The 14,382-nt window shown below is 34.2% G+C and overlaps 3 protein-coding genes across 3 annotated transcripts; 2 read left to right on the forward strand and 1 right to left on the reverse strand.

Moving 5' to 3' along the window:
• Nucleotides 1-152: 152 nt before the first annotated feature.
• On the forward strand, nt 153-4,087 carry LOC106648308 (NF-kappa-B inhibitor alpha-like). Its single transcript, XM_014365077.2, has 3 exons — nt 153-841; nt 1,044-1,396; nt 3,513-4,087. The coding sequence occupies exons 1-3, from the start codon at nt 555-557 to the stop codon at nt 3,932-3,934; spliced, it is 1,062 nt and encodes a 353-aa protein (XP_014220563.2). The 5' UTR covers nt 153-554; the 3' UTR covers nt 3,935-4,087.
• A 546-nt stretch (nt 4,088-4,633) lies between these two features.
• On the forward strand, nt 4,634-7,123 carry LOC111694332 (NF-kappa-B inhibitor cactus-like). The gene is made up of 3 exons (XM_023462109.1): nt 4,634-5,122; nt 5,352-5,704; nt 5,841-7,123. The coding sequence occupies exons 1-3, from the start codon at nt 4,824-4,826 to the stop codon at nt 6,305-6,307; spliced, it is 1,119 nt and encodes a 372-aa protein (XP_023317877.1). The 5' UTR covers nt 4,634-4,823; the 3' UTR covers nt 6,308-7,123.
• A 127-nt stretch (nt 7,124-7,250) lies between these two features.
• Nucleotides 7,251-9,209, reverse strand: LOC106648331 (tubulin beta chain-like). Its single transcript, XM_023462108.1, has 4 exons — nt 9,153-9,209; nt 8,304-8,976; nt 8,027-8,222; nt 7,251-7,942 (listed from the first exon to the last, which is right to left on the reverse strand). The coding sequence occupies exons 1-4, from the start codon at nt 9,207-9,209 to the stop codon at nt 7,531-7,533; spliced, it is 1,338 nt and encodes a 445-aa protein (XP_023317876.1). The 3' UTR covers nt 7,251-7,530.
• Nucleotides 9,210-14,382: the final 5,173 nt, after the last annotated feature.

Raw genomic sequence — 14,382 nt, forward strand, 5'->3', positions numbered from 1 at the left:
AGAAGATTTTATGAAGAGTCATTCGTCGAGATGGAAGTCAGAGATCAAGACGGAAGAAGAAGAATTTGCCAAAGAGATTGGTTGCAATCTTAAAAATCTATCAGTATTACTCACGGTGCAGACGGTCTCGCGTGCACGTCGAGGCGTGCCCACTTTCACGTTCCAAAATTATCTACTTTTTCGTTGCCTACATTTTGATGTAGCAGAAGCGGCTAATTTATGGCGGTGTCTGCTAAATTTACCGCCGCTATCACCATTGACTAGCACTTACTCTACATTTAGCGTAGTAAACATAGACGAACGAGTAGTAAGACCTGGGTGTAGTTGCACTTCTCCCGACGCGCCTCTTCGTGCGGTGTATTTGTATCCGAGGTTGTCGTGCTCCTTCCAAAGTGTTCATTTACTTAAGAGTCGCCGACACGTGACGTCGACAGATCTTAGTTATGCTTTGAATTGTTGATATATCATTTTAAGAGATAGATTTTTTGTAAATATTGTCTGTAAATAATAACGATAGCACGCGGAAGTTTCAGTAAAAATTTGGTCGAGTTAATATGAGTGACACCCAGCAAGTCGTTTCGTTCGCACATTTTAATCAGCATTTTTCTGGCCCTTTCGTTCAATCAGAAATGAAAAAGGAATCGATCAATTACAATGAGCAGTGTACGTGCAATTTTTCTACTCTATTCAGTGGAATGACATTGAAAGACGGTAATCAATTCAACACGGATAGTATAATGTTCAATTACCCTCAAAATGAAGAAAATAATAATACGAATAAAGTCGGAAACAATCAGTATTCTCTGGATGCATATTACAAGCAAGATAATAACGGTGACACGTAAGTGTTTTATGTAATTATTGATCGTATTACTTTTGAGGAAAAAAATCTTTTCAACATAAATTTGATTTATTTACAAATTTAATTTACCTCTCGGTTGAACTTTAATCAATTTTTAATCTGTTTAATAACGTTGTCGGTTCGAATTTAGATTTTTTTTATAAATAAATCTAGAGAATTATACTTTATCGTACCTCTTTAGGCAACTACATGTCGCTATAATTAGAAAGTACTTTCAATCGGCTTTCAATCTGATACGGATGGCTCCGAATCCTTCGGTGCTCGACATTCTGAACGACGATTGCGAAGCGCCGCTGCACGTGGCCGTGTCAATGCACCAGCCACGCACTGCGAGACGTTTGGTCATCGCCGGCGCGAATCTCAACGTAGAAAATTCAAACGGCGACACACCACTGCATTTGGCCTGCTCGAACGGAGACATCTATTGCGCCAAGGCCCTGACTTATCCCGTTGCTTCGAACGAAGTCATTTGGCTGGGCCGAGAAAATTCGTTGCCGATCGTGAAGCAAAATTTGGAGCAGATCAACAATGACGGTAATGAAATGACGTGCTGCTTTTTTGTTTACGTTTGACTAATCGAACGAAGTATTTTTGTCATTTTTCCCAAAACTATATGAGCCGTCGATAATTTTTTTTTATCAGATTCTATGACTTTTTAACAGACAATACAGCAAATAATACGTAAATCACTGTGCAGAACGTCAATCATATAAAGCTATTTATAAACTCAAAAATACCTATAAATAGCAATTTACACACTGATTGGCACGAGTCGTTCCTTCATAAATATATCTTATTTTTCATATTTGACCTCATAAATAAGGAAAAACCGTATCAGTTGATCTAAATACCCTCGCATTGATATAGATACATTTTGCTCCATACTATTTGGACGACATTCACGACGTATTTTCGAACTATCTTAAAGTCATTTTAAAATTAAGAATGACGGTGTAGTTTTTATTCGCTGATCAGTAGTAGGCTCGACCAAAAGAATGTGATGTAATAATTATTTTGAAAGGCTATATTGGAGCTTTCACGAAGAAAAAAACTAAAAAATCTCTCAGACTTTTCCCCCGTCAAGTACATATTTGTTAAAAACCATTATCGATCTCCTAATTAGATTAGATTTGTCTTACTAAGACTTTGTGTATTGGTCGCAATCGTCACTTGAAAAACCCCGTGACGAAAGACAATAAAAGTGATTTTTGACTTTCAATTTTCATTACTCACTAAAACTCATTGCCAAATAAACGAAACAAGAACAAAGAGCGTCGCGGTGGCGGCGGCGGCGGCTCGCGAGACGGGAAATCTTAACTGTATCGCCGAAAATTGAGCAATGCAACAGTACAGTACAGTAGACGCGAAGCCACCGCGGCAAGGGGAATTCCCACTCTCACGTATAAGCATACACAGGATGGCCGGAAGTCTACTTTTACTCGTGGTGAGAAGCGTACACATACAGCGCGGCGACAACGACGACGAAGACGACGAACATAGCGCGACGTCGCGCGCGCGCCACGATGATGTTTCTTTCTATTTTCTCCGCGAACCGTCTAGACCATAACGGATCGTCGGTGTACAATGTGAGACTATGCACATATCGCGCGCATCTGGCTGTTGTACCGCTTTGCACTTGCGTTACATCACGAGCAGTGCTGCAGGCGCTCAACTCCTTCCTTACATATAGCATGTGTACTCTGGAGAACCGGAGATTCGCGCTCGAGGAATTATATTCTATTTTCTGACCAACTTATTCCCGCTGCTGCTGCTGGAGCGCGCGAGAGAGAGAGAGAGATACAGCGGTGCGTAATGTGCATGCGTGCACTTGTGCACGTATTACGGGGAAAACGAAATTTTTTCACAGGAATTTACCTGCGCGATGATTTAGTAAAAGCACGCTTATTTTACAACGATCACGTAGCAGGCAGAGCGAAGAAGAGCGCGACCGTATATATGTAGCAATTGCGCAGCAATCGAACCCGACGAGCGCACAAACGGAAAAACCCGAAAGCGCCTCCGTGCCAGCTGTCTGCCGTCGCCGCGGCGTTCTCCACACATCTTTCTCCCCCATCGCTCGCTTTATCTGCCTCTATTGATTGTTTATGCTCGGCGCTGCACGTGTTCGCGAGATATTTAATCCCTTTTGACTCGGGAGTCCCTTTTTTTAACGAGTGACATTATAATATCGATTTTAAATCCAGAAATAATCTAAAAAACCCATAGCAATGGATTTTTTCTATAGCTCGAGTCCTTCAAATTTCAATAATTTATTAATGCTTCGGGCGCTTAACCATTGAAAATATTTTAACGAGTACTGTATGGAAAAAAAATTTATTTTAGCTAAGAATTTATCAATTAGATACACAAATGAATAAAGAGCGAGATAATTTTTTTTTGAAGATATTCTGCTCGAGACAAAATCTAGAAAAACCCCATCAAGTTTCCCAAACAAAATTTCAAGAAAAAAACCAAGTGAAATTTCCAAATATTGCGAATCCACTTGATTCAAATTTCTAATTCAAATTTCAGATGGTTGCGTAGTACACGTGTTGAAATTCAAGTTTTAAGTTTACATTATTTTCAATTGTTGACAGTTTTTTAGATGTTTATAAATGCTCACTTGATAAGCTCTTATTTATTTTTTCAGGATTAACTTGTTTACACTTGTCTATAATAAACGGCAATTTAGATTTGATACGATATCTATTGTACATTGGAGCAAACTTGGACACGCAAGATTTAAAAGGAGGAAGGACTGCGCTTCACTTAGCCATTGAGATGCGAAAATACGATATCGCTCGACTGCTGGTGAGCGATTATTCACCAAATTTTGATATCATGTGTTATTCAGGATTGACGCCATATGACTTTGCTTATCGATCGAATATTCAATTTGCCCACGAATTATTGAAGCTTGGGGTTCATAAATCTTTTTCAACTAGTGAAAAAAGTGATGATACTTCGAGTGAAGAAGATTTCACAGAAAGTGATTATGATGCGGATAATGATAATATAGATCAAAAATTCACTTGTCAAGTTTCAATTGAAGTTGGTTTGACGAATTATTAAAAGATTGTGTAATTGAAAACTACTATTGATTGATTCGTATTTTATACCACAGCTGTAATCTGAAAACGCAGATAAAAGTATTGGATGCAAAAAAAGAAACACTTTGCAACTAAAGTTTTATTTTTCGATTCTATTCTAATATTTTCTAAAATAGCGCCGTCTAAAAAATATCTATAAAAAAATGTGTTTACAACGGAAATTGTTAAAATATTTCATGAAATACTGAGTGCAAACACGTATAATAATATGTTGACCGTTTAAAAAAGTTATGTAATTACTCGTAAGTACAATGTAAATATGTTGAAAACAATGTTATTCGTCTCAAAAGTAAATTATAAACAATGCTTTCCTGCTCTGCTTCATGAGAAATTCACCACACGTCATTTTTTTAGAGGGAAATACTGATTCAGAATACGCGAAGCAGTTAGTTCACTGTTCTTTTTTTAAATGATGAAATAAACCCACGCCGACCGTGAAAGTCCTGAAATCCTTTATTCGGACTTGGCTAAGCTGTAATATTTTTTATATGATTACAATCACATGAATTATTGAACTGATCTACTGATCTATATTTCAATGCAAATAAATCTGTATTAATAGTAATTAATTTGTTGATTCATCCCCTCTATTTAATAATATTGAAAAGTTTTGTTTATTTTGAAGTTCTACACATCGAGTTGGGAGAGGTCTCTGCGAGTAGCGAGCCAGTCGTTGTCAAGTTACAACAACGACGTCGTATTTGATTAAGTTAGCCGGACCATTAAAATGCCAACGTGTGATAGTGAGAAGTTATATTTGTTGACTGTCAGATTATTTACTATTTGCAGCTAATATTTCTCACGAGCTAAATTTTGTTAGCTTTTTTTCACTAAAGTAATTCATAACAGTAATGGATCGGGCTCCCCGCGTTTTCAGTTCTATTTCAACCACTGTTCATTCAGAATTAACTAATACACCAGGCAATATTGAGCGAAATCCTAATAGGCTAATGGAACAATCCGATCAAGTGCAAGATAATAATCAAAGGCGTAATCCGACCTATCACAGCAAAGCGGAGAAAAAAAGCTATCGTGGAAAATCGGACACCGTTGTCTATAATCGTCCGGTCGAAAGTAGTTCTACGATAAATAATGAAAATAAAAAACGTAACTGGGAATTTTACTACACTCAAGATGAAGATGGCGATACGTAAGTGCTTTTTTTTGATTTAAAAATTTGTTATCGATGTAGTAGATGTGCACATTCAAAGATTGAAAAAAATTTACTGCGATACTGAAACTCACCATCGAATTTCAATTCCGAGTGCAAAGCGTATTCTTAAATTTAGTTTTAACGAATTCACTATTCATTAAGAAATCACATGATTCATTGATTATTTTATACTTTTATTTAACGAATGTTTTCCGCATTACTACAGGCAACTGCATCGGGTCATAGTCAATCGAAACCCTGCGTCGGCCTTCTTTTTAATACGAATCGCTCCGCACCCTTGTTTACTCGATATACAAAACGATGACAGTGATACGGCCTTACATATGGCCGTAATAGTAGGTGATCCCAGGATCGTACGCCGCTTAGTGATTGCCGGCGCTAATCTTAACATTCAAAATAAATATGGGAATACGCCTTTACACGTTGCTTGTGAAAACGATGACGAATATTGCGTAAAAGCTCTGACCTATCCATTTGCAGCGTCTGAAATAGCCTGGATAAACGAGGAGAAAAGGACGCCAACGATACAACAAAATTTGGAACAGCTTAACTTTGATGGTTAGTCACTCATGACGTCATGACGTAACGACGGCTGCATTCTTATCATTCAGTTCCGTTCAGTGAACTCCTTCGAGAAATTCTATATTAATTTATTTTTATTTTTTTTTTTCTCTTCAAAATTTTGTTTTCGTAGGTTTAACTTGTTTGCATCTTACGATTAAGCGAGGCAACTTGAAACTTACGCATTATTTATTAGAACGCGGCGCGAATATTGATACCCAAGAGCTACGCAATGGACGCACTGCACTTCATTTAGCTATCGAAATGAAAAAGTTTGATATAGCCCGGCTACTGGTGCGCGAGTTCAAGCCTGATCTTACTAAAAGAACCTATTGTCAATTTAGCCCTTATCAAATGGCTTATATCGTTGATAAGAAATTCGCGGAGGAACTTCACATAGAGCATGGCGTCCCACGTGAACTGCCACCTGAATCAAACGATGTATCTTCGTCTGAAGATGAATCTGCGAATGAAGATTCCGGGGAAGAAGATGAAGCCGAGAACGAGGAAGATGGAATATTCCTGAGATCTCTAATGAGCGTTAAATTCTTAAACGAACAAACTTTGGTTAACAACGAGAAAAGCACAATGAAAGAATAATTTGAGGAGGTAATTTTACAGCAGTAATGGTTTTAAATTTTTAAAATCAAAAATTTTATTGGAAAGACTGCTTTCATGAATGCTTTCCCGAGAGCAACAGGAAATAAAAAAATGCTAACTGCATTCATGATAAAAATAATTGTGCGGGAATCTTTCATACCTAAAGTATTTATGGTAAATTTTCCAAGCTATTAATTTCAATGTAAATATGTTCCAATTTTAGTGTGATGTTCACGTACGTCACTATAATGAAAGTAAATTTTTATGAACAGATCGGCATAAATAAAGATCTAGTCATTTAGTGGTCATGCGCTTCTGAGAATCGTACGTCAGAATAAATTGTACAATAATTATACTACATCAAAAAATTTGTATATATTAAATTAAAAATAATTTTTCAGTCAAATTATAACGAAGTGTCGTCACTTGCTACTCAAAGATGATACGGTTTTTTTCGATTCTTAAACAATCTCCTTGGGAACAAATTCATAATTGATCGTAATTTTGTTTCATGCATTAATTTTGTATTTTTATAATACTATGGTATAGACAGGTACAAGATTGAATTATTGTTCCATGAAACACGGTTTTTCGATAAAAAAAAAACTTGTAAAAAATGTAAAGAGTAAGGAGTATTGTCGCAAATGTGTTAACGAATCTAAAAATACAATCAAATAAATTATAAATGATATGTACAACTACAGTATTATCTTCAAATTTTCGTACATTGTTAAACTTTCCTTGACTTAAACTTATGAATACTCTGATAAAATTTTTTGGGGAATTATGAATTTTCATGATAATTATTTTACACTTAAAAAAGTAACGTTAGGCAAAATCAATTTTTTTGAATAAATTATTGAAATTTATTCCAAATCGTTATAGAAAACTTTTTTTAAACCTTTTTTTTGCTGAAAAAACATTATTATTCACAGTAGACAAAATTTTTGAGTAACATTGCATATGACAGACTTTACAGTGACAGTAACGTTGGAATTTTGCTATGACGAAACAAATTTTTAAATAAACGGGACACAGATTGAACGTAAAAATAACACTAAAAAACAGCGGTCACAAATGACGATACTACTATTTCAAAACTTTGATAGTTCTAAGAGGGTTGTAAAATTTTGTCGATTTTCACCTCGTTCTAATGGTTTTGAGGAAAATGTGGATAATGCTGGCTTCTTATCGAGTAGCGCGCTCATAGAGGCTTGTGCTTATCAGTCCGCTATTTCTTCCTCGATAATTTCGATGTTATCGGCTTGTTCGACGTTGATAATTTCGTATTGCTGATATTCGGCGATGAGATCAAGCAGATCCGCGTGAGCATCGGTAAACTCGTTTTCTTCCATTCCCTCGCCTGTAAACCAATGCAAGAAAGCCTTGCGCTTGAACATTAGGCTGAACTGCTCGGAAACGCGTTTGAATACTTCGTGGATTACAGTGCTGTTGCCGAGGAATGTACCGGAAATACTCAGGCCCTTCGGGGGTATGTCGCATACTGCTGTTTTGACATTGTTTGGGATCCAGTCGACGAAGTAAGGACTATTTTTGTTTTGTATATTGAGCATCTCATCCTCTACTTCCTTCATAGACATTTGACCACGGAAAATCGCCGCAACTGTCAAGTACCTGAAAGAAAGTGAGTATTATTACTGCTATTTTTAAAAATTATTTATCTAAACTGAAAAATCTAAGAAATTTTTTTATTAGTACCTTCCGTTTCTTGGATCGCAGGCTGCCATGACATTCCGTGCATTGAACATTTGCTGCGTTAATTCACTGACATTTAAACCATTATAAAATTGACTTGACCGAGGTATCAGTGGGGCGAATCCCGTGAGGAAAAAGTGCAGTCTCGGAAAAGGAACCATATTTACTGCAAGTTTTCTTAAATCTGCATTGAGTTGGCCTGAAATTAAATAATTTTAACCAAAATTATGCTACGACTATATTCATACTTGATAAAATTTTTCAAAAAAAAAAATCTAACCTGGGAATCTAAGGCAGGTTGTGACTCCTGACATGGTTAATGAAACTAAATGATTGAGATCAGTATAGGTTGGACTTGCAAGTTCCAGTGTTCTCAAGCATATTTCATACAGTGCTTGATTGTCAATGCAAAAAGTCGAATCAGTCAAATTCACAAGCTGTTGAAACGACAGCAAAACATTATAGGGTCCGACAACAGTATCTTGAACCTTGGGTGATGGGACAATAGAATATGCATTGATGATTCTGTCCGGATACTCGTCGCGTATTTTTGACAACAGCAAAGTCCCCATGCCAGAGCCGGTTCCACCCCCGAGAGAGTGAGTTAACTGAAATCCTTGCAAGCAGTCGCAGTTCTCGGCTTCTCGACGCACTACGTCTAACACTTGATCGACGATTTCGGCCCCTTCGGTGTAGTGTCCTTTGGCCCAGTTGTTACTTGCTCCATTTTGCCCGAACACATAATTATCCGGACGAAATATGTCGCCGATCGCCGAAGATCGAATGGCATCGATAGTGCCAGGCTCCAGATCGACGATTACTGTCCGCGGGATGTAGCGTTTGAAAGTCGTCTCGTTGAAGTAAACGCTGATCTTGTCCAGTTGCACGTCATTGTTGCCGTGGTAAGTGCCGTCTGAATGGATCCCATGCTCGCCCAATATCACCTCCCAAAACTAACAGAGAATATTTATGTTACGAGCGAAGCATAATAATGGAATTACACGTAGATAAATTTCCCAGATACTTCTTGAAATCTTATATCTTAAATGATAGAGAGCTCGATTTCTCGTACTATGCAGGCGTCATTAACCTGAAACGCGAACTTAGTCGAAAAAGGAAATTTACTCACTCTCGAGCCGATCTGATTGCCACATTGTCCTGCTTGTACCATTAAAATTTCACGCATTTTAGATTTTGTAATTTATTTGTACAGAAAATTTAGAAAACTGAAAATTTTGACGTAATGCCAAAGGCTTAACTAATTTTGCTTACATAACCATTTGGACAAAACTAATAACTGATCGTGATTAACAATTGACGATTCATTTTCATCGTATATATTTTTAGAAAATCGATATCCCGATTTATCTGTTTTGACAGAAATTTACTCATCCAATTGATTTTTTTAAGCTAACTCATCTGAAAAGTAATAATGTTTCATTTTTTCGGTAAAAGAAAAATTGTTAAAAGTATTGGTTAATTTATCATTTCCCTCATTCATTCATAATATTTTGAGTGAAGTAATGTTTATGCAAGTTAAAATTTTGAAAAGTAAATAAATTTAGAATGGAAACGATTTTTTTACGTTAAAAAATACTCGTATTAGTAATAAGTCTAATCTAAAAGTATTATGAATAATAAATAATATAATATGAAATGGATTGAATCATGAACTCCGCAACTTATTTACATATTCAAAAAAATAGCAAATCATTTATCATTCAAGAGTAAATAAATGAAATAAAATGAAATCTCTATTACCCATAGTTGGTAAAATGCATCAAGAAATGATAATAGTACGATAAGATAGTCCGAGAATTCCATAATTTTCGATTCATCGACTAATTTAAAATTAAAGTTATCAAGTAATATATTTTTACTTATTTCTTATTAGAAACCGATTGTTATTCTTGACAATAAGAGTCTTTTATATGCTTTCAGTATTCATCGCTTCAGAGTGTCGTGTATAATATATACTGGAATACGTGATACTAATACAATCTAAAATATGAACTAGAGAAAAAATTTATTTTTTGTGCCTTGCACTATATGACGGTAGTGAAAAAATGTTCTAACGTCTGCGATAAATTATTTAAATATAAATAAATCCCTTAATTTGAAACGAAGATTGAGGAAATCAGTCAGTAGAACTAAATGATTTAATCGGGAATTTATAGTTTATTTCATATTGCAATGTAAAGTAATAATTACAACTTATATTAAAACTAGTGATATTAAAAATAAAGAAAATTTGTATGAATATTCATATCTATTCACATGTTTATGCATTAATGAATTATTTACAAAAACAAATATTAAGAACTTAAATACTTTGCTAATTAAATTTAATGTCAAATTCGTATACTAAAAAGTTTGGTTACTTCCATCTATAAAATTTCATTAAACATGTAAATTTCCCAATTTGAGATGCTGTTTTCCTTTTGGAAAGTCGCTAATACTATACAATGTACATTTATACCTGCGTTTACATTTTTTTAACTGAAAATCTCGTTTTTTTCGGTCGACAAGATATTTCTGTAATTTCGGTGCTATGCACTTCTCATTTTCGCACACACTTAGTTTTTTGCATATTTTCATCTTGAATTTCATTTAAAACACAGTTTTCTTTTGTTCCTATGACAATATTCTTTGACATTATAGTCAACTTATACTTAAATATTTGCACAAACTTCTCTTGGTGCTTAATTATAGTTCTTAAATCTAGTTTCGTTTTTTTTGTTCATGACTATGTACATTTTCATCAGCAATTAATTTCTACAATCAAAATATTCGGGTTTAAACGATACATCGTTACAGCTTCATTACAGTTGTGACTTCACACTGTTCGTATTTTAGTATTCTCATGAAATTCCGTTGATACTCATTCAGGGTATTTTTTTAAATCAGTTCTTAATCATTGTTATTAATGTGCAATTTTCATATGAAAAAATATTTCGTTATTTTAAGCACGATATAACTTTCTCCACTCTCCAACAAGATTATGTAACAAATTTACTCCTTTTTTTACAATCAATTTTTCTGTCAACCTACATTTTTAACTCTCACATCAACGCTTACAGTACTTAATTGGTCGTGCGATTTTTAGTATTCCCAGTTTTATGTTTGATATTAGAAGCAAGAACTGGAAATTATGATAAATCGCCAGTTAGTATTAGTGTTTATATAAATATATATGTGTGTATATAATAGCTGTACGAGTACCAGCGAATTGTCACGAGATTATTCATCATTTAAAAAGTTACCAGAAGTGAATGATATACATCGTTTTTTCGAATCTCTACCAACTACAATATGGCATTGTATTTTGAAATTTTTCCCCTGAAAAATTCATGTGCGTTGATTCTGACCAAAGCAGAAATACATTGAATAATACCTGTGCAATAGCAATATTTTATATATCTTTGAGGAATCTTAGTCACTTTTGCGCCATTAGCCGTTCTAAAATCACATTGAGTCATTAAAATCATTAACTTCCACTTTGTTAATATTAATGTAAATTTTTAACGTTTCACCTTTATCTTTCGTGGATTGATATTTTAGTTCAAGAAAACACGGAGCATCTAAATTTTTCATATCAAATATTTTTAAAAGGTAAAAGGGAAATTTTTACCATTAATTGAAATTTCTACTTTAATCATTGCACTAAAATCATGGATTTAAAAGGAAAATTTGAAAAGCATCAAAAATTATAATAAACCTAAATTTTATTAATATGAATGTTTGTTTAACAGTTCGTAATTGACGAAGCTTTACATGAAATTAATATCTTAGATTTATATAAATAACAACTCTAGATTTTCTTTCAACTCGCAGAAATCGATCAAAAAGTGCAGTTATTCAAATAATCGGTCCTAGACAATTTACTATTCAATTTGTAAAAATAAATGCTTTAATAGTTCATCAAGTTTAAAATAACAAACATTAGAAAACATACAGATCAAAAAGTCATGGAATCAACGAGAAAGCTACTTTCCCGAGCTATATTAGCTACTTGAGAACGACTTTCACGCATCGAAATCAATATGACTATAATAATATACAATTTAATTCGCTCTTATTTCTATATAAACGCATATCTGTCTGTAAAAAATAAATACAGAAAATTTACTGGCTAATATTTACAAAAAGAAAATTATGCAGGTGTCAGAGTCAAGCGAGAGACATTCAATATAAGTTTTTTATGTGACAGTTCAAGTAGCTCTCCAATAATTTTAATTAGAGGCTTCGTGTCTGCCCCAAAACTTTATACTACGACATTGTCTTAGTTAATATACACAAATATAACATAATTATTCTATATAGAATATCTTTTGACATACATTTTTCAAAGGCTATCCTTAATAACAGTATTGAATCACGTTACATCGATAAATACAAATCTTGAATCACAATCACTGCTAGTCGATACTTTTACTAAAACGATTTCGTATTTGCTTTTGCTTTGTAGTTTAAGCCATTATTGATCCTTCTTATATGCATTATAAAAGTATAAAATAGATTCAAGTTTCAATTGTAAGATGCATTGATCAGCACAATACCACGAATTTTAAAATTTATTATTAAATGGGACACTGTCTTTTAGGATTTTATGGTCGTGTTTACGGTAAACCACTGACTTTACATAGATATTCTGTTGAAAGTGGCTTTTATGTGTTAGGAACATTTTATTAATCCCGTGACATAGAGCTTCCCGATAAACCGATAAGTATGAACCATAAACCAATGAAGCAGAACTAACTTTCACGCGAACTTTTACTCCTACATATTACATGTAAATACGAATTTCAAATGAATTGTATTATATAAAAAGTTACAAGTTCAACACACGGATAAATGACTCATTTTTTACGCTTTTCACATATTATTTTTAAATGTTTCACGACATAAAGTTTTCAATAAGCCTCACAAGTAAGTATATCTAATTAAAAAGGTATTTGCTAAGAATCAGAACGAAAACTTCGAAGTTATTGTAATGATTCTCAGCAAGACCAACGTGATACCAGTACTGATTAATTTAAATGCATCTATAAAATTGAAACTTTTAAAAATCGTTTAATATTGCATTCTTTTCTAAGGAACAATTATCACTACTTGAAGAAAATAAAAGAAACGTTCCTTATGTTAAACATATGCTTTAAGTAGTTTAAGTATCGCATCTGCCATGCAGGACAGTTAGTCGTGATAAATTTTTGTCGTCTAATCTCGTTAAAATTCATTGCTAAATTCTAAGTACATCGTACGCTTTGACATAAATCTAAGAAAATTCAGTTATTTGCCTTTCATACAATTGTAAAATAATATATAATACATTCATACACTCTTGCATTTTATATTTTACACAACTTAAATATATTTATACGATATTTTGTTTATGCATAATATAACAAGATTGTTAATACAAGCTTATTATTTTTGCTCCTTCGAAATGGACGACACATATACTTCAAAGTCTTCATGGCCTCGAAAGTAGAATAAAAAACAAATTTATTCTGCACTTTTTTCTTAACTATCATTATTACTTTAACTTAAATATTACTTTTATAATTACAATATTTTACACGTCGGTTTTTTTAAACAAAAACACCGAATACAAATTGCCGCTCCACGTACACAGGAGAATAGTGTATTAGGCGAACGCAGCAGAGTATCGAAATACTGTACAAAGGTTTCGTTAAGTTCACAGGGCTTTACAATGTTTAATGAAACATGATCGCACGAGAAACTAATTTTGCAATGAGTTTCTCATTGCAAACATATCCTTCATGATTAGGAGCTCTGAACGACTAAGTTGATATACTTTTATAAACTCTTGTTAATTTTAGCAGCTAAAATACGAATTTATGTATTGATTTGTGTATCCGTACACATTTGTGCCCTTTCTCCTTACGCTTGCACCTTTACAAATCCTCGAAAATAGAGCTTTATATAGCTCTCAATCGAAAATCTAAACGAAACGAAACATCGATATCTGCGAAAAATTTTTCGATCCAGATAATAAAAGTAAGTAACAAAACAATCGTTTTACATTAAAACGAAAATAACAAGAAAACTCAACAGTAATGAAAGTTAAAAGAGGAAGCCGTGCAAAGGTGCTCGCGCGCGCCTGAGACTCGAGGACTCATTTTAGAGTCTCGCTAGCTAAACCCAATATTGCTGAAATGTGGCTCGTGCTCATCGGAGCAAACTTTGATTTCACAACTGCTCGGATAAAATTATCACGTGCACAGCCTGAATATTGCCATCGGTGTCCTGGGCAGATTTATTGTACGCCACCCGTGTCTCTTCAGCGCTCTCGATAGTCGTATGCTCACATCCTTCAGCCTCGGCCCGCTCGCCCT

This window comes from Trichogramma pretiosum, unplaced genomic scaffold (genome assembly GCF_000599845.2).
Source record: "Trichogramma pretiosum strain Unisexual culture from Peru unplaced genomic scaffold, Tpre_2.0 scaffold20, whole genome shotgun sequence".
Lineage (NCBI taxonomy): Eukaryota > Metazoa > Arthropoda > Insecta > Hymenoptera > Trichogrammatidae > Trichogramma > Trichogramma pretiosum.